This window comes from Anomaloglossus baeobatrachus, chromosome 6, assembly GCF_048569485.1.
Source record: "Anomaloglossus baeobatrachus isolate aAnoBae1 chromosome 6, aAnoBae1.hap1, whole genome shotgun sequence".
Taxonomy (NCBI): domain Eukaryota; kingdom Metazoa; phylum Chordata; class Amphibia; order Anura; family Aromobatidae; genus Anomaloglossus; species Anomaloglossus baeobatrachus.
Window position 1 is genome coordinate 307,082,662 of NC_134358.1, and position 21,628 is coordinate 307,104,289.

At 45.7% G+C, this 21,628-nt stretch overlaps 1 protein-coding gene across 1 annotated transcript in view; it reads left to right on the forward strand.

Annotated features, from left to right (window-relative positions):
* The first annotated feature begins 232 nt into the window (after positions 1-232).
* Positions 233-21,628, forward strand: part of LOC142243239 (polypeptide N-acetylgalactosaminyltransferase 12-like) — an 87,585-nt gene continuing 66,189 nt past the window's right edge. Inside the window, exon 1 of the mRNA XM_075314919.1 lies at positions 233-1,433. Coding sequence (XP_075171034.1) covers positions 1,018-1,433 — 416 coding nt within the window. The 5' untranslated portion in view covers positions 233-1,017. The remainder of the gene's footprint in view (positions 1,434-21,628) is intronic.

A 21,628-nucleotide genomic window follows, 5' to 3' on the forward strand; every position in this document is an offset into this window, starting at 1 on the left:
GATAAAACCCCGATTACGAGTTACTGCTTAGTTCTGTTCTTCAAGAAATCTAGACAAGCTGATGTGCTAAATGTGACAACCTGAGAAGCCCCAGCACTGGCAGAGGGGCAGCGCCCTCACTTGTTGCCTGTTTCCTCAAGTGCACGGCTGGGAAGCTTCAAGCTAAAGTTCAGAAGACGTCTTATCGGTCTGGGCGGGGCGGAGGCGTGGTGAAGGAGTGGTCGGAGGAGAGGTGACAGAAGGAACAGGAAGACGTGGAGAGGTGCTGGCACAGGGTGGGAGTGCGGGCAGCACCAGGATCCCGGACAGGAGGCACTGTGCTGGCACTTCTGGAGGAGCCATGGCTGCGCTTCCCCTCAGATGATCGGAAATGCTCACACTCTGAGACTTGGTGGAACTTCTGTCTGTGCATGGAATGAATAGGACTGCTTAGGAAAGTTTCACGTTACCGGACAGCTTCATGTGAGTGGGCACCTTGGCACTGACTGGGCAGAGAAAAGCTGTTCTGGACAAGGTCTGAATCCTGCCCAGTGTTGGGGTCAGTGTGCCCAGTATTGGGGCCAGTGTGCCCAGTATTGGGGTCAGTGTGCCCAGTATTGGGGTCAGTGTGCCCAGTATTGGGGTCAGTGTGCCCAGTTTTGGGGTCAGTGTGCCCAGTATTGGGGTCAGTGTGCCCAGTATTGGGGTCAGTGTGCCCAGTATTGGGGTCAGTGTGCCCAGTATTGGGGTCAGTGTGCCCAGTATTGGGGTCAGTGTGCTCAGTATTGGGGTCATTGAGCTCAGTATCAGGGTCATTGAGCTTAGTATTGGGGTCAGTGTCAGGAGAGGTTGGCACTGCCAGCTGCTTGCATTAGATGTTATACTGTGTAACTTCTGCCACATGCACTTAGTGCCCACTCCAATGTGCTGAGCAGTAGTGTCATGTAAAGGTGGTGACTGGCACATACAGATTAGACTTCCTTGAGATATCTACCATATATTTCTGCTAGATCAGGGCGTGTGACTGGCATTTAAGCCATGAAGCGGAGACGTGGACTGGTTTCAGGTTGGCAACCCTTGAGAAGAAGGAAGGGTCTTTGTCTAGTGGCTTCTGTTGCCTGTATTTTGTTTTTTGGTTTCTTATTGTTGAGTAAAGATGCAGAAGACAGTAACACCCAGAATTCAGAGGATGGACAGGCTGAGGAGCATCCTAGGCAGAGGGAAGCACCGGCGGAGCTAAGCGACCAGGACTATGAGCAGCTGAAGAGGCCGGTGTATGAGCGGCCACCACTGGACCCAAATGCCTTGGGAGAGTTTGGTCGTCCGGTGAGACTCAACCTTAGAGGGGAAGAGAAGAAGCTGGAAGAGGAAAGCATCAACAAACATCAGATAAACATCTACCTGAGTGACAAGATCTCACTACATCGTCGTCTAGAGGAGAGATGGAATCCAATGTAAGTCCAGGTGAACCCCTGAAATGTTCATGGTAAACCCCCAAATGAGGCTTATATATAGATTGCTGTTCTGGTCTACATGTATTCTATGGTCAGGTTATCATTCTTTATTTCTGAATCAACCAGAAATTCATTACCCACGTTAATTATTGCTTTTAGCAACCAAAGCAAGTTGTTTTGACTCAAAATCGCTGAAGTTAAAGGGGTTGTCCACTGTTGGACAACTGCTTCTTAGTAGTCTGCTGCATAAAATAAAAAGTGCATACTTATATAATGGACTGTTGTTGTACCTGTAGTCTCCCAGCTTTATTTTCTGCAGTAGAGGGGCTATTAATAAGGGGTTGTCTAAAAATCCTTTCATTATTCTACTACCAGTAAGACACGAATCTCAGTGTCAGTCTTAGGCCATGTTCAGATGCAGTTGGGTAACTAGAGTCTGATGACCCTGGTGAAAAATTTAGACCTGGGCCCTCCCTCACCCCCTGCATGTTGGTCAGATGTATAGGCATTTATAGTGTTCTAAATCTTATAAAGATGAGTTTCACCCCCCTTCATTGCGTAGTATTGCCCCCTGTCTTAGGCCTCTTGCTGGTAAATGTCACTCATTTAGGACCCCTTCCTGGTAAATATGTCTCCCATCTAGGGCACCTTCCTGGTAAATATTTCGCTCATCCTGGACCACTTCCTGGGATCTATGTCTCCCATCCTGGCATATTTGTCTCCCATTCTGGGCCTCAGTCTTGCATATTTGGGTTCTGTCCTTGTATCGTTGTCTCCCATCCTAGGCCCCATCCTGGCATCATTGTCTCCCATCCTGGCCCCCCCCATCTTGGCATGTATGTCTCCCACCACTGGCCCCATCCTGGCATGTATGTCTCCCATCCTGGCCCCCCCCCATCCGGGCATGTATGTCTCCCACCCTGGGCCCCACCTATCCGGGCATGTATGTCTCCCACCCTGGGCCCCATCCAGGCATGTATGTCTCCCACCACTGGCCCCATCCTGGCATATAATTCTCCTACCCCGAGTTCCTTCCTGTACATCTTCCTCCTGCCTCTAATGCATGACCCCCTCCAAAAAACAAAAAACCATTGTACTCCCTCCCACCCCCTTTTCCACGTCGCCCAGCGTAGTCCTCTTTAGCTGGCGCGGTGGTGGCAGCTGACATCGGTGTGTCTGTTATGACTATGTATGATATTACTGCTATGCGACAGCAATGCCTGGCTCACCGACGTCAGCTGCTGGCCTCTGTTTGGCTGGCGGCATGTATTGCGGTGCAGAGACTGACAAATCTTTGCCTAGCAATGCATTTCAGCTGGATATGTCTCTCCTTGGACGGATGGCCCCGTCCACCAGGGGGCGTTGTCGCAGTTGCGTCCTGAGATGGTGATAGTTAATCATGTTTATTGCTCTTTTCCATTTGCGTACTGCTTCTGATGCAAGAGCATCGGAAGTGATAGGCTAATGACCCTCTGCTGCGAGTGTGAGCCGAGGGATGCGACTGTGATGTGATCTTGTGATCGTATCGCAGCCTCGGAGAGGATGGAGGGTGCACTTTCTCCCCATCTGATCCTCTGTCTGTCTCTGCCTATATCGCACTGCAGTCACACAACATGCGAGTGCAGTCTGATGTTTCACACTCTCCCATAGGCTTGTATGGGGGTGCGTGAGCCAAGACTCACTGCAAAACGCAGCATGCTACGACTGCACCAAGAGCACGATTTGTATCAAGAATTAAAAGGAAAGGGGACACTGCCTCATTGATTAACACTGGTGCGAGTGCAATCCGATGTTTTATCGGATTGCACTCGCACTAAAAAATCGAAAGTGGAAAAGAGCCCTTACATGTTCAGTGTTTGGTTTGTATTTTACATCCATATTTGTAAGCCAAAATCATGAGTGGAACAATCGGAGGAAAACTAGAATAGAAACATGGGCGCTACTTCTGTTTTTTCACTGACTCCTTATTTGACTTACAAATACTGAACATGTGGACGTGGTCTTAGCAGCTTATCAGGGTTAACTCCCGTCACCTGAATGTGTTTAAGTTTCGGTGAGGTTTGGATTAGGATCTGTCTGCTGATTTTCAAAATAAAGCAGTCCTTCATGATACTATTCTAATGAAGTTCCTGCAAAGGTGAACGTCTGCTGGGTAGGCTTCAAAGGTGAGCGTCTGCTGGGTAGGCTTCAAAGGTGAGCGTCTGCTGGGTAGGCTTCAAAGGTGAGCGTCTGCTGGGTAGGCTTCAAAGGTGAGCGTCTGCTGGGTAGGCTTCAAAGGTGAGCCTCTGTTGAGTAGGCTTCAAAGGTGAGCCTCTGTTGAGTAGGCTCATTCACAGATCTGGACAAGTAAATCAGACAGGATAGTAAGTGAAGTCCATCTGACATGACTGTTGTCCATCATGCAGGGAGTTCTGCACTTTTGCTCCTTTCTGGATTTCTGTACCTATAACAAAACACAAATAAAAGAACAGCTGGTGTGAACATAGCCGTAAAAATTGATAACCATCAACTGGACAGCGCATGTGAATGGCCAATATGAACAGTCAAACACATGGTGGGGTTATATGACGTATGTCCGCAGTCTGACACTTGCAGACTAGCCATAACAGGAACTTCACTTGGAAGCCAATTAAAATGCATATATTTCTAACATCTGATAGATCTAGTAATGAGAAATGAAGAACCCTTTGGGTTGCAGGGAACAAGTACAGCATTGCCAAGCTGACAATCTATGGAAACTGTAAAAAGCAGGACAATCTAAGCAGATGTAATATCTAGGTTTGTGGAAAAAGAATCCGAGTAAAGGGTGCTTTACACGCTGCAACATTGCTAGCGATGTCGCGTACGATAGCACCCGCCCCCGTTGTTCGTGCGACATTTGGTGATTGCTGCCGTAGCGAACATTATCGCTATGGCAGCGTCACACACACATACCTGTTCAGCGACGTTGCTGTGACTGCCGAACAATCCGTCCTTCAAGAGGGAGGTGCGTTCGGCATCATAGCTATGTCACTGCTGCGTCACTAAGCGGCCGGCCATTAGAAGCGGAGGGGTGGAGATGAGCGGGACGTAACATCCCGCCCACCTCCTTCCTTCCTCATTGCCGGTGGATGCAGGTAAGGAGATGTTCATCGTTCCTGCGGTGTCACACATAGCGATGTATGCTGCCGCAGGAACGACGAACAGCCTCGCTACTGACCAGACAACGATTTTTGGTAAATGAACAACGTGTCACAGACCAACCATTTTTAACTCTTTTGCGATCGTTTAAGGTCGCTCCTAGCTGTCACACGCTGCGATGTCGCTAACGGCGCCGGATGTGCGTCACAAACACCATGACCCCGACGATATATCGTTAGCGATGTTGCAGCGTGTAAATGGCCCTTAAGGCTCCTCTCACATGTCCGATATCTTCCATCCATATTCAGTCTGTGTTTTTCAGTGATGGATCACTTACCCTTTATAGTCTATGGAGCTGTACACTTGACCAATTTGTCCACAAAAAAAGTAAAAAATAGAAAACGTTCAATTCAGACCGCACACGGATGACATCCTAGTTACATGTTTTTCATTGATTTTGATCAGAGAAACTGTAGAAAACTTCATCTGATTTTTTTGGGGATATGAGACAGACAACGTTCATACCTATCCCAGCAGTATTCATCATTTTTAGACTTAAGGCCGCTTTACACGCTACGACATTGCTAAAGCGATGTCGTTGGGGTCACGGAATTTGTGACGCACATCCGGCCGCGTTAGCGATGTCGTTGTGTGTGACACCTATTAGCGATTTTGAATCGTCGCACAAACGTTCAAAATCACTAATCAGTGACATGCCTCGATGTTGTTCGTCGTTCCTGCGACAGCATACATCGCTATGTGTGACACCGCAGGAACGAGGAACCTCACCTTACCTGCGTCCGCCGACAATGAGGAAGGAAGGAGGTGGGCGGGATGTTACGTCCCGCTCCTCTCCGCCCCTCCGCTTCTAGTGGGCGACCGCTTAGTGACGCGGCAGTGATGTCGCTATGACGCCGAACGCCCCTCCCCCTTGAAGGAGGGATTGTTCGGCGGTCACAGCGACGTCGCTGTCAAGGCATGTGTGTGTGACGCCGTAGCGATAATGTTCACTACGGCAGCGATCACCACATATTGGTCGTACGATGGGGGCGGGTGCTATCGCGCTCAACATCGCCAGCAAATACTAGCGATGTCGCAGCGTGTAAAGCGGCCCTTACACAAAAACATTGCAAACCCTGTTAATTTCATGCCTAAAAAAGATGAACAATGGATGCCAGACATTGTCCATAGTGACTCTGACGACTTCATTGAAGTGAATGGCCCCATCAGGGGTTTCCATTGCAGTCTTGTTTTTGCAGGATTCCGAGAAAAAAAACAATTTAGTGGACAGCTAAGCACAATGTAAGGGTGTGTGTACACGGGGTCTTTTTCAGGTGGAATCTGCCTAAAAATGCTCCCCATGTAATGAACATTGTTCACTGCAAAGTGATGTGCTGCCGAGAACGATGATCTTTTGATCAGATGGCCTCTTTAGACCGAATGTTGATCGTGACATGAACATTTCTAGGAATGTTCGTTCACGATACTGTACAAAGATGCTGCAGAATTACTTTTTCTTGAAGAATGGAAGTAATTATTAAAACAGTCATGTCAGGTGAGCTACAGGTTACTTTAAACACCTGACTTTGACCCTTAGCAAAGTGTCAGATTGACCTTGAATTGATGACCTGTACATTGTGCCAGATTGGTTGGCGTTCAGGTCATAAATGGAACTGCACTGCGCTGGCAGTGAATAATTGGACAGGCAGTATTTTTTATTTTTTTTATTTATGATTTTTGATGCTTATTAGGGATGATCGAGTACCTCAAATATTTGGCTTCGCGAAACTCCGACGAATAGGTTGTCGCTATGCGAATATTCAATGCGCAATGTAAGTCTAATATAGTTCCGAATAGTTGTTATTCGGGTTTCCCATGGACTTACATTGCGCATCGAATATTCGCGAATATTCTCGAATAGCGGTGACCTATTCGGAAAATATTCGTGAAGTCGAATATTTGAGGTATTCGATCATCCCTAATGCTTATATTTAGAATTTTCTAAAATTATATTCTGTACAAAGAATAATGTATAGATTTGTCGGTGTGTCTGTCTGTTGATTCAGTACAGATACTTTCAAGTTTTATCACTTTTTATTTCATGCTGTGGAACAATATTTACTTGTTATCTTTTATATGTGCCAGCACAGTACAGTAGAATGGTGATAGTGTGAGAAACATCACATCTGTTTCTTGTGCCTGATTAAATGGCGTGAACAAATGGGTGACGTTTAATTCTTGATTCTCTAGTATTTTGTAACACAAAGCTAAACTTATTTTGGAGTTCAAGGTAACCTGTCTCGGAAAACGGTACTTATTTGCAAATACAGGGTTAACCTACGGGTAAGGGTATGTGCGCACGTTGCTTTTTACCTGCTTTTTACCTGCTTTTTTGCTGCTTTTTCTTCTGCGCTGTTTAATGCCAAAATGGATGTGTTCTTCTATTCAAGCAAAGTCTATGGGAATTTGGTTTTCTTGTCCGCACTATGCAGTTCAAACTGCAGCCTTTTTGGTGCAGAACTTTGGTCAAAAACTCAGCTTTGCAGTGCAAAACCCAAATGGCAAAAACAATTCACATGTCAGTTGTTTTTGCCATTTGGGTTTTGCACTGCAAAGCTGAGTTTTTGACCAAAGTTCTGCACCAAAAAGGCTGCAGTTTGAACAGCATAGTGCGGACAAGAAACCCAAATTCCCATAGACTTTGCTTGAAAAGCAGAACACAACCATTTTGGCATTAAACGCTGCAGTTGAAAAAGCAGCAAAAAAGCAGGTAAAAAGCAGGTAAAAAGCAACGTGCGGACATAGCCTAAATGTTACCTGGATGCCTTACTGAAACTGTGGCTACCGGGAGAAAATGTAATTTATTTCTAGGGATGAGCGGACTTGTGGATATTTAGGTTCACTTGGTTCAGCCAAACTTAAGTTAAAGTCCAGTACCCAGATTTTATCTCTGCTTTACCCTGGATCTTAAACCCCATTTAAGTCAATGGGGACCCAAGCTTTGTTACTGTTAAATGGTCGTAGTAAGGGCTAGGGGGCTGCAACAAAAAAAAAAACAAAACTGGGGTAAGAGCAGGACAATTGCCCTGCAAACGAATGTGGATGGGGAATAAATACATTTTAAAAAAAAATGTTGTGCCTTCTCCATTTTTGATAATGAGCCAAGATAAAGCGGCTGCCCCAGAAGTGGCACAACGCTCTTCCTGATTGCCTTGGTGCAGTGGCATCCGGGGTAATATTTTTGAGGTTAACCTGCGAGTTTACAGCTGGCATCTAGCCCAGTAGTTAGTAATGGAGAGGCGTCTATCAGACAACCCCATTACTTACCCGGTAAATGTAAAGTAAAAAAATAACAAACCCCCCCACACACACACACACCAAGGGTCCATCTGATTTGATGGCTGTAGTTCAATAACGTCGAGGACTTTTTCAGTTATTAAAATTGTGAATGAAGGAGTGTTGGCGGTGTCTTTATTCAAATAAATTTTTTCCTCTTCTTTTTTTTTTTTTTTTTTCAGTTTAGTAATGGGGGTGTCTGATATATGCCACACCATTGCTAACCCTTGGGCTTGATGCCAGCTGTCATTTCACAGCTTATCAACCCCCAAAATATTTCCCAATTGGTAATGCACCAGGACAATCGAGCAGAGGCGGGCAAAGCGCCAGAATTGGAGCAGCTGCAGGCTGCTATTTTTAGGCTGAGAAGGGCCAAATAACAATGTACCTGCCCATCCTGATAATACCATCTCCCAGATGTCTGCTTTATCTTGGCTGGTTATCAAAAAAGAGGGACCCCACACTGTTTTGTTTAATTATGTATTTACAAATAAATAATAACAAAAAAAACTGGTGTGGGGTCCCTTCTCTTTTTTGTTAACCAGCTAAGGTAAAGCTGACAGCTGAGGACTGCAGCCCACATCTGTCTGCTTTACCTGTGATGGTTATCAAAAAAGCGGGGGAGGACCCCATTTTTATTTATTTATTTTTGTGTCCCCAGGAGCTTCCAGGAATCTTTCCCATGATGTAAAGCTTGTTGATTGCTAATGCTGCAGCCTTTTATTTATCATTTGAACAGCATCTTAACTCCAAACTCGATACAGACTTCCGTGAGAAGCGAATGTTTGGGTTTAAGCATCGGACGCTAGGTGTACGGTACAAACCCTGAACTTTACAGTTCAGGTTTGTTCATACCTACTTATTTCCTCCCAGGAGCCGCTAGCATTCTGTGAAGTTAAAAGGCATACACCGAGTGGCTACAGTCACCGCTCAGTGCATTGCTCGCTGTACTGTGAGTGGCGACTATAATCATATTTCGGTACTTTGATTGTCAGATTGCTCTGCACAGATGTGTCAGTTTGTATGCTTTGGAATGCTTACATCTGCCGCTCACATTATAGTGAATGGGGCTGTGAGTGATGACTGTAGCTTCTCCGTGTGTGGCGCCCCTGAGGCTTCCGTTGCCACAGAGGTGCTGCATATCATCCAGAGGTGCGGTATCCCATCCCAGGGTAAGAAGGGGGTCATCGACCGGTTCACACGACACACACATCACAACACTCCACTAAACCGTGGTTAGGGCCTAGTGCAACTGGACGTCTGGGGGGGCAGCTTAGTGGGTGAAGTGTCTGAGGTGCGTGGGCAGAGCTGAGTTGACAATGTCAGTCAGTGGTGTGGCGAGGAGGTGACCGGAGAGTAGAGACTTGGGGGTTTTGCTCGACCCGGGTGACACAGAAGAAGGGGATCCTAGAGACACAGGAGTGCGGGAAGTACCCGTGGGCTTGCCCCACAGAACACTGGGTGGAAGGATCTGGCCGGAAAATGGGGACCCGGTCCCTAGACTAAAAGAAAACTAACGTACTCTTTAGTAACACGGGGGGCCTGGGTGGCTACAAGCATCCAGGGCCAAAACTCAGCACACAAATTCGCTGAAAGGGGGCCACAGGGGATCAGGGGGCCAAGAAGGCAAAAAAGGTCCGCGGCCCCTGGCTCAGGGCACTGTGTGCAGAGGCGTGGGACAGGAGGGCGAGAGTCAGCGCAGTAGAGACAACCATGAAAGGCACATCTGAGTGGCGTGGTATTGAAATCTGAGCTGCCTGAGATCGGCGGAAGCCCATCACGGTGGATCCCAACATACCACGGGTGATTGTCAGCTTACTGTACACCTGTGGAACTGTTACCATGAGTAAAGACCTTGACTTCAACCCCCAGTGTCGTCGATGTCCTTCCCACGCCCTCTCATGATACCCGGGCCTCAAGCTCTACCTGTAGGAAGCAATATCGCCTCAGCTGCGCCATCAACATCTGCCCCGGGGAATACACAGTGCAGCGTTGGTCACATAGCCGTAGTACCACAGGTGGTGTCACAAACTTATACTCTTAACTACAACTCCCATCATCACAATCATCCCTTTATTATTGAAAGACACCGCCAGGCTCACGGAACCGGGTCACGCTGCTGCGACATCACTGGACTAGTCCGGCTCGGTAATGTGCACACCCCCCCCCGGCCCTGGAGCTGGGCGTGTCAAATTCATGCCCTCATGACTGAATCGGCTACCGGGAGGAAGTAGATTATTTTCTCCCAGTAGCCGCACTATCAAGCTGCCATACATCATTGTAATGCTATTTATCTGCAGAATAGGGCTGAGTTCACATGTCCTGTAATGATCCTGTAGAGATCCGTTGGCAAAATGTTTGCTGCCTGACCTGGGGTTTTTTAATACGTGAGTGTATGGATAATGGATCCGTTAATGGATTACTGTTTATCTTCTATTTGAAACAAATCTTGTAAGAAAAAAATGGATCTCTTACAAATGCAAGAAAAAAGGATGGCTCAATAGCAATCCATTGACGGATCCGTTCTCCTTAGACTCCAGCGTTAAAAAAACTGATTCGGCAGGAATCTGTTATTTTAATAACGGACAAAAAAGTTGTGTTTGCAGAACTTTTTACACAACGGATCTCTGATGGATCTCTTCTAATGAATGATTACAGGACATGTGAACTCAACCGGACCCTATATCTGCAGATAAATGGCATGTTCTGTATGTCTAAGGCGGGATTTGCACGTTACGACATCGCAAGCCGATGCTGCGATGTCGCACACGATAGTCCCCGCCCCCGTCGCAGGTACGATATCTTGTGATAGCTGGCGTAGCGAAAATTATCGCTACGCCAGCTTCACATGCACTCACCTGCCCTGCGACCATCGCTCTGGCCGGCGACCCGCCTCCTTCCTAAGGGGGTGGGTCATGCAGCGTCATAGCGACGTCACACGGCAGGCGGCCAATAGCGGCGGAGATGATCAGGATGTAAACATCCCGCCCACCTCCTTCCTTCCGTATAGCCGCCGGCAACAGGTAAGGTGAAGTTCCTCGCTCCTGCAGCGTAACACACAGCGATGTGTGCTGCAGCAGGAACGAGGAACAACATCATACCTGTCGCGGCAGCATAATTATGGAAAAGTTGGAGCCTGCAACGATGATACGATAACGACGCTTTTGCGCTCGTTAATCGTATCATCTAGTATTTACACACAACGATGTCGAAAATGACGCCGGATGTGCGTCACTTTCGATTTGACCCCACCGACATCGCACGTGCGATGTTGCAACGTGCAAAGCCGCCCTAAGGGGTACTCTGCACGTTGCGACATTGCTACTGCAATATCGTCGGGGTCAAATCGAAAGTGACGCACATCCGGCCCCGGTAACTACGTCGCAACTTGTAAAGCCTAGATGCGCTGATAAACGATTGCAAAAGCGTCGTAAATCGGTGATCTGTGTAGTGTCGGACATTTTCATAATGTCGCACCAATAGGAGATACGATGTTCCTCGTTCCTGCGGCAGCATACATCGCTGTGTGTGAAGCCGCAGGAGCGAGGAACATCTCCTTACCTGCCTCCACCGGCTATGCGGAAGGAAGGAGGTGGGCAGGATGTTTACGTCCCGCTCATCTCCGCCCCTCTGTTTCTATTGGCCGTCTGCCGTGTGACGTCGCTGTGACGCCGCACGACCCGCCCCCTTAGGAAGAAGGCGGGTCGCCGTCCAGAGCGACGTCGCAGGGCAGGTAAGTGCGTGTGAAGCTGCCTTAGCGCTAATGTTCGCTACGGCAGCTATCACAAGATATCGCATGTGCGACGGGGGCGGGTACTATTGCGCAATGCTAGCGATGTCACAGCGTGCAAAGTACCCCTTAGGCTTAAACCACACCTCATGAAAATCGTACCGCGTGGAATGCAATAAAACATCGCATATATTAGCCTATGTGTCAGCACCCATGAGCGATTATTTTTTCGGCCCCAATCGGACCGAGAAAACAATCGCAGCATGCTGTAACTGTAATGTTGAGACCCTTTCTCCCGCACCCATACAAGTCTATGGGGCGAGAAAAAAAATTGCACTGCACACAATTGTACACCGCTGTACCGCGAGTGCAGTGCGAGAATGGCAATAGCCAGCTACGGAGGAGAGAGGGCGATAAATCCCTCCCTCTCCTCCCCAGCGCCGCCCCCCCCCCACCCCGCAGCTGAGGTCCGATCGCATGATCGGACCTCAGTCGCAGTGACACTCGCTTGACACTCGGCTCACGCTGTGCTGTCAGCATGAGCCGATTGTCATGCGAGTATCGCATTAGTCCCCGTGTAGCCCCGGCCTTAGTGTAAAAACTTAAATCATACCTGCTTTGTAGTAGTTTAATGTACCAGTGCTGGGAAATCATTCAGTTGCTGAGTACTTTGTTCACACACATATTTTCCATAGAAATTTTTTGTTGTAGATTTGCATTGTATTACACATTATGCTTTGCAAGGGATGAAATCTGATGTGAAACATTTAAAACTCCAATGCATGTCCATTTTTGCTGAAGAGTCAATGCACTGTATGGGCATGAGATATACAGTAGGGAAAAAAGTACGGTATTTAGGCAGCCACCAATTGTTCTCCCACTTACGAAGATGATAAAGGCCTGTAATTGACATCATAGGTAGACCACAACTATGAGAGTCAAAATGAGAAACAAGTCTAGAAAATCACCTTCTCTGATTTGGCAACATTTTTTTGCAAATTATGGTGGAAAATAAGTATTTAGTCATCTAAAAACATTTTTAACCCATAAACAACCACAATACTGGTTGAAACAAGTGACACAAGGTCTAATGTATAAATAGATTTATTAAACAGTATGTTCACAAGAATTAGATACAACAAGGTGCTTCAAAGAATATTAGTATTGCACTGGGACTAGTGGACACATATACGGACAAAATACACAGTCACATTTCAATACGATTAATGTAGGACTTGATGTTTAATCATTTAAAAACATGCAAGATTTCTGGCTCTCACAGACCTGTAACTTCTTCTTCTTTAAGAGGCTCTTCTGTCCTCCACTCATTACCTGTAGTAATGGCACCTGTTTGAACTTATCTGTATAAAAGACACCTGACCACAATCTCAAACAGTCACACTCCAAACTCCACTATGGTGAAGACCAAAGAACTGTTGAAGGGCACCAGAAATAAAATCATAGCCCTGCACCAGGCTGGGAATACTGAATCTGCAATAGGCAAGCAGCGTGGTGTGATGAAATCAACTGTGGGTACAATAATAAGAAAATGGAAGACATACAAGACCACTGATAATCTCCCTTGATCTGGGTCTCCACGCACGATCTCACTACGTGGGATAAAAATGATCACAAGAACGGTAAGCAAAAATTCCAGAACCACACGGAGTGACCTATGAATGATCTGCATTGAGCTGGGACCACTGTAACAAAGGCTAACATCAGTAACACACTACGCCACCAGGGACTCAGATCCCGCAGGGTGCAGACGTGTTCCCCTGCTTAAGCCATTACATGTCTTGGCCAGTCTGAAGTTTGATAGACTGAATTTGGATTATCCAGAAGAGTATTGGGAGAATGTCATATGGGCTGATGAAACCAATGTAGAACTGTTTGGTAGAAACACAACTCCTCGTGTTTGAAGGAGTCAGAATGCTGAGTTGCATCCAAAGAACACCATACCTACTGTGAAGCATTGGGGTGGCAACATCATGCTTTGGTGCTGTTTCTCTGTAAAGGGACCAGGATGACTGATCCGTGTACATGAAAGAATGAATGGGGCCATATATCGTGAGATTTTGAGTGCAAACCTCCTTCCATCAGCAAGCGCATTGAAGATGAAACGTGGCTGGGTCTTTTAGCATGATAATGATCCCAAGCACACCGCCAGGGCAACGAAGGGGTGGCTTTGTAAAGGCCCAGTCACACTAAACAACTTACCAGCGTTTCCAACAACGATACAACCTGATAGGGATCGCTGGTAAGTTGCTAGGAGGTCGCTGGTGAGATGTCACACTAAGCGACGCTCCAGCGATCCCACCAGCAACCTGACCTGGTAGGGATCGCTGGAGCGTCGCTACACGTGGAAGCATGCTGCGCTTGGTAACTAAGGTAAATATCGGGTAACCAATCCGATATTTACCTTGGTTACCAGCGCACACCGCTTAGCGCTGGCTCCCTGCACACCTAGCCACAGTACACATCGGGTTAATTACCCGATGTGTAGTCTGGCTATGTGTGCTGGGAGCAGGGAGCCGGCACTGACAGCGTGAGAGCGGCAGACGCTGGTAACGAAGGTAAATATCGGGTAACCAAGGGAAGGGCTTCTTGGTTACCCGATGTTTACCTTGGTTACCAGCGTCCGCAGAAGCCGTCTCCCTGCACATTCAGTTGTTGCTCTGTCGCTGTCACACACAGCGATGTGTGCTTCACAGCGGGACAGCAACAACTAAAAAATGGTCCAGGACATTCAGCAACAACCAACGACCTCACAGCAGGGGCCAGGTTGTTGCTGGATGTCACACACAGCAACATCGCTAGCAAGTTGTGCCTCAGCAGCGATGTTACTAGCGATGTTGCTTAGTGTGACGGTACCTTAAGAAGCATATGAAGGTCCTGAATTGGCCCAGCCAATCTCCAGATTTCAACCCAATAGAAAGCCTTTGGAGGGAGTTGAAAGTCTGTGTTGCCTAGCAACAGGCCCAAAATATCACTGCTCTATAGGAGATCTGCTTGGAGGAATGGGCCAACATATCATTAACAGTGTGCCAACCTTGTGAAGACTTACAAAAAACGTGTGACCTCTGTCATTGCCCAACAAAGGATATCGACCAAATACTATTTTCCACCATAATTTGCAAATAAAATCTTGCCAAATCAGACAAGGTGATTTTCTGGATTTGTTTTCTCATTTTGTCTCATAGTTGTGGTCTACCTATGATGTCAATTACAGGCCTCACTCATCTTTTTAAGTGGGAGAACTTGCACAATTGGTGGCTGACTACCGTATTTTTCGGACTATGAGATGCACAAGACCATAAGACGCACCCTGGTTTTAGAGGGGGAAAATAGGAAAATAACATTTTAAGGAAAAAATGTGGTCATGACACACTGTTATGGGGCAAGGATCTGCTGCTGACACTATTATGGGGGTAATGTCCCTAAGGTACCCCATCTTGGTAATGATCCTCCTGCCTTGTATATAATTCCCATCCTTGTGTATATATATGTCCCTCATCCTGGTATAGCCCCATCTTGCTACATGGCGCCATCCTGGTATATGGCCTGCATCCTGTGGAACACAAAAAAAAATAAACATTTATACTCACCTTTTCTCACTTTAGCAGCATCATTCGTCTTCCTCTCTGTGTCAGCAGCAGCGCCGCATACCTGTGTGGAGCAGTCGCCGTTCCCCTGCAGCATCGCGATGTTCTCCTCTCTGCCGCCCGCTGATGTGCATGGAGAGCAGTGCGCACAGGGTTGACGTCAATGCTGTGTGCACCGCTAGTCTCCACACACAGCAGCAGCCGGCAGACAGGAGGACATCGTGATGCTGCATTCAACGGTGATGGGTGAGTATACTTATTCACTGTGCCCCGTGCTGATGATGATGTTCAGGGGGCAGTGAATATAGCCGCACATGATCACTCCAGGCTGTTGTTGCCAGAGGTGATCATGCGGGCCGGTTGTTAATTATGTGCGCACCCCCCACCCATCATCCCGCCCACCTGTCAGCGCCGACTTCAGTGCTGAGAGGTGATGGGCGGGAGGATGGGAGTGCATATGAACTGAGCGGGGCCACGTAGTCACGGTAGGCGCTACTACAGCCTGCTCGTGCTGGTGACCCGCTCCACCGCAGCACCCTCACTCCCCGCAGCCCTTCAGTCAGACTATAAGACGCACGCAAAGTGCGTCTTATAGTCCGAAAAATATGGCAAATACTTTTTTTTCCCCCCACTGTAGTTAAATCCTATTCTTTTTGCAGCTATTATTATATTATTTGGATTTTCTAGCAGCAAATCCAGAGAGTTAAATTCCGCAGCAAACCGAGCACATATGAGTTTCACCTTGACTTGCTTTGTCTGAATTTCCTATTCTGATTTACAAAATGAAATGCATGTTTTACAGCAGTCGCAAAGTTAGTAAGAGAATTTATTAAATATCATACAAACCCTGCGGAAGAAATGTGCAACGAAGAAATGTGCAACGACCTAGGGTATAGATTTTTTTTTATTTTTTTTTTAATGCATATTAAAATTTACAAAAAATGAAGAGGTAATGGGAAAATCCGGAACAGAAAATTGTATGTGCGTACACAGGATTACTGGCAGTCGCTATTGTTTCCTAATTTCTAAGGACATTTCCACCAGGATGATTATTGATGACGGTGGCAAGAAACGTCAACTATTGTTGAGAGAGCTGATTATGATCTACTCCTTTTACATAAATGAGGCTGAGCACTCATTGTCCATGGACAAGGCAGATCTGTTTCAATATGACCAATCCTCTTAATTTGCTAAATGTGCTAGAAATGCGAAATTAATGATCAGATATTTTTCAAATATAAAAATCTGTTTGTTTTTTTTTAGTTCATGTGTAAAAAATCCTGTATGTTTCTTTTGAAAAGTAAAATACGTATCTTTTTTTTATTTTTTAGTTACTTTAATCATTCTTTCTAGGCTATCACATAAGGTCAGCTTGGCATCTAATAGTTTCCTTCATAATCGAGGACATTCTTTTAAAATATGTTTCTATTGACAATGAACATTGAAGTGCTTACAATTACTTCTTTGACTTTGTTTAAAGTAAATATTGCCTGCGACACGGAACTTTAAGGCAGTATCCGGTATAGGCAATGTCGTCTAAGATCCTGTTTTACGTCAGCCACCGTTTCTCTTATGTTTATGTAATAAAATGGGCATATTTTTAAAATTTATGCAAAGAGCTACAAGTAATAAGTTACATGATGAGATTTAACTTTTCGACCTATTGGCAGTGAGGAAATTTTGGGGATCACATGGTAAAGTCAGAACTTTAAAAACTTCATATAGTTTAACCTACTGTCTTGTATAAAGTATCGAGGGAAAAGCAAAAAGGCTGCCATCATGTAGTTTCTAATTGTCCTCAAGATATAATCGTTTTCCTATAAATAACATATCCGCTATTCTTAGGATGGGAAATGCATTTATTTATGATCACAGGGCATTCTCTATTGCAGGGTTTACCTGTGTCATCTGCAGTTCTTAAATGACCACCGATTGGCAAATAGTGGCTCCCTCACCTCTTGGGGCCTCTGTGAGGCTGCACAGGTTGCACCATTGTTATGTCCTCCACTGTTCGGCTCATCTAAAATTAGCATAGCTCCAAAGTGAACTGAGCTCTCTGCATTGAGTGCTCTCCGATGCCTCCGTTCTACTTTTTGGAAATGGCTGTAGCCTCCATCCAAGCAAGAGTCTGCCACCGTCCTCACTCCACAGCAGAGACGATGGGAAATTGCCGCAATGACACATGCTAGATATGAACTTATGTCAAGGCGATTTGTTTTAGGGGGTCTTCATAAAAATTGTACTCCTACACCTACTGCAGAACGATAGCATTAGGTAGACTTCTTACCGTCACAATACCACTCTAGTCCAGTGTTCCAGCTGTCTTCTTTCTTCTGATCACAAGCTGATCAGTCTCCTTAGTCTTCTTTTTCTGTCTACTTCATGGTCGTGATGTCGTAAGTGACCTCAAATATGCAGATTGCCAAATATTTTATTGTTTGTTTTTTCACTTTAGTCTTAACTAGGCTTTACATGCTACGACATCGCTACAGCGATCTCGTTGGGGTCACGGATTTTGTGACGCACATCTGGCCGCATTAGCGATGCCATTGCGTGTGACACCTATGAGCGATTTTTGCATCGTCGCAAAAACGTGCAAAATCGCTCATCGGTGACATGGGGGTCCATTCTCAAATATCGTTACTGCACCAGTAACGAAGTTGTTCCTCGTTCCTGCGGCAGCACACATCGCTCCGTGTGACACCGCAGGAGCGAGGAACATCTCCTTACCTGCCTACCGGCCACAATGCGGAAGGAAGGAGGTGGGCGGGATGTTCGTCCCACTCATCTCCGCCCCCTCCGCTTCTATTGAGCGGCGGTTCAGTGACGTCGCTGTGACGCTGAATGAACCGCACCCTTAGAAAGGAGGCGGTTCGCCGGTCACAGCGACGTCGCAGGGAAGGTAAGTAGTGTGACAGGTCCGGGCGATGTTGTGCGACACGGGCAGAGATTTGCCCGTGTCGCACAACCGATGGGGGCGGGTACGCACGCTGGCGATATCGGTACCGACACCGCAGTGTATAAAGCGGCCTTTAGGATCACTCAGTTAAAAATGCGGTAAGGGGAGGTCCTAGCTATGATGGGAAAGAAAAACATTATAACCAGAAATTAGGGAAAGTAATTGTAATTATTGATTTTAGGGATTTTAAAAAAAAAAAATCTCCTTTTTAAATGTTTTTTTTTTTTCTTTTTTTCAAGTTTCCTATTTGGTACCCGCAGTTTTGTTTATTGGGTCAAAACTATTTGAAACACTCCCTTTAAATCCCATGCCTCCAATTCAGTGGGTTTTCTGGGCAACTCTCTAAGGTTTTAGAGGCCTAACAATTAGAAATTTTAATGTTCAATATAATACATAAATGGAAGTTATTTCAGGGGTAGTAAAGCAAGCGTCACAATGTGCCCTCTCCATAGCATGTACCGTAATTATTCTTTACAGATACAGTATAGATAAATGCTTATTTTAAATTATATATAAACATTTAAGGGGATAAAATTAACGCGCCTAAGTGCATCAGTGGCTCATACAAAAGTATGGTCGAAAGATGTAGAATTCATTCAAAAGAAGAGGGCACTTCCTCCATCTGCAGGAAAAAAAGGTGTAATCTCCAGAGGAGACATGCTTTCCTTAGTATAAGAACTATTAATCTGTCCATTAATAGTCCACCCCAGGAGCTGATCACACTGGCAAGTCCTTTTTTTGTTTTCTTTCTTAAAAGGCGACTTTTTTTTTTTTAGAAGAAAAACATTAATTATGTAAATGTGCAAAATTCTCATTTTGAATGTTGATTCGGTCAATCGACACTCGGGATCAGGAGGGAGAAACGTGCTCTTCACGACCGACTGGATCACTCATTATGGATGTACCTATACTACTTTTTTATCCTTTTTTTTTTTTTTTCTCCCATCTGTTTTTTTTTTTTTTTTAATCCAATCAATTTTTATTGTAGGAAGTTACATTACAAAAAAAGGAGAAATTCAGGTATCAATGGCAATAATACACAAAGAAAACAACGCTGTAACATGTGGTAGTGTCACCTTTGATTATGATTCACATTTCCTGTCACACCACCACCAATCATGTCTGATGCAAGTTGCAACTTTTTTAGGTTAATCAATACCCAATACGTATAGAATCAACCTACCAATTTACTCTTTAATCCTCAAAATGAGGGATCCAAACAACCAGAACCAGAGAGTAAGAAAGGAAGATAAGAAAAGGGAGGGGAGAGAGAGGTGGGGGAGAGGGGGAGAACCATGGATGGTTGCAAGGAGGCAACCAGGGAGGGGGAGGGGGGAGGGAGGGAATTGGATGGCGTTTTGGGGTAGCCCGAGCAGTAACAACAACAGAGATTTAAACACCTTGAATATTGACATGTGGTATGGGTGAACTCCCTGCGTAACACACTCTTTGAGCCTATTTGACCCGTTTTTAATTATCAACAGTTTGCCCTGGAGACAGATGCCTGACAGGGGATGCATATACAGAGTTTAACCACGTGTCCCAAATCTGAAGTATTTTGTTTTTGGCGCGGATGGAGTGAGCCAGACAGAACTCGTATTGGCATTGGAGATTAATTCGGTTATATAGTTCAACTAATGTAGGCGTCTTTGGGGATTTCCAGTGCAAACTTATGCAATATCTGGCAGCTACTAGAATGTGAACTAATAAACCCCTGGATTCCCAAGAGAGCTCCTCTATACCCACGTTTAGCACTGCCAGAGCCGGATTCGGATTAATACGATTGCCTGTCAGCTCACCCATCAGGCCAAACACCTCCAACCAGAACGAGAAAACCTTGGGACACGCCCACCAGCAGTGACCAAGAGTACCCCTTTGGAGGCAGCCCTTCCAACAATGTGGCGAATAATTTGGGAGGAACTGTGCTAAGTTGGCTGGGGACCGATACCATCGCAGGTGTACTTTTTTCAGTTGCTCCAGATGATTTATACACTTGGAATATTTTTGGATATTTGCTGATGCCGAGTGCCAGTTTGAAGGTGAGGTAGAGACACTCAACTCCACGTCCCATTTATTCATATAAGGAGATTTTTGCTCTTCGGGGGGGTTATTGAGCCATTTGTATGTCGAGGAGATACCTTTGGATTTAATTATCTTTTTAAATACCAAAGCTTTTGTTGTAGGTAACAGAGGCTTTGACTTTGGAGGAAATTTAGAGGCCAGAAAATGACTAATTTGGATGTGTTGATAGAAACAGCCCTTTAAAGAGGGGTGTTCCCGTACTATTTCATTAAAGGGGTTAACACCCAAATCAGAGTATAGATCCGCCAGCACTGTAATGCCCGATCCCTCCCACCTGGCCAGATTCAAAAAGGGGATTTGAGATTCCAACGACTTGAGGGAAATCTCTGAAAGAGGAATCTGAATCTTATGAATCAAGTCATTTCGCCAGACCTCCAGGGAGGCTGACATGGTGGGAACACACGGGGAGAACCGTGAACGGCTCAAATATTCTGCTTCCATCATTCTTCTGACCGAGCCCTGGCGGGACAGGAAATTTTCAATCTGAGCCCATCTATGTGAATTACCTGGACGCCACCATTCCTTTAGTGATTCAATTAGTAAGGCTTTATAATATGCCGTTATGTTTGGGGTGCCCAATCCCCCTAAGTCATATGGGGGGTATAACACTTTACCTGCGACCCTAGCCCTTTTATTACCCCAGACAAATTTGTTAGTCAACGATTGAAGTTTCATCAGGGTTTTGTGAGAAATTTTGATGGGAAGGCATCTGAGCACATACAATATTTTGGGTAAGAAAACCATTTTAAAGGACTGTATCCTGGCCATCCAGGACAATGATATTTTTTCATATCTTCCCAATTCCTTTTCTAAATTTTGGATCAGAGGTTCCAAATTTTCTTTAATTAACATCTGCGATGGTGTCAGCTTAATACCCAAATAAGGTATCCCCCTGTCGCACCATTTGAATTGAAAGGCCCCCTCCAGCGCACTCCTGGCCTCCGCCGGTACATTAAACGGCAGTATCAAAGACTTTGCCGCATTAAGCTTATAATACGACACTTTAGAAAAGTTTGATAATGTGTTCACCACTGCTGGAATCGACACTGCAAGGTTAGAACAGGAAATTATCACATCGTCTGCGTATAAACCAAGTTTATGTTCAAATTCCCCAACTCTTATACCAGAAATGGCTATGTTTTTTCGTATAGCTTCCGCCAGAGGTTCTACCACTAAAGCAAAAATAGCGGGAGACAATGGACACCCCTGGCGGGTGCCATTACTTATTTGAAATTTAGATGACAGAAACCCCGATGCCAACACTGACGCATTTGGGTAAGAGTAGAGGGCTAGAATGGATGACTTGATGTTCCCCAAGAACCCGAATTTTGTTAGAACTCTCTCCAGGTATCCCCAGTGCACC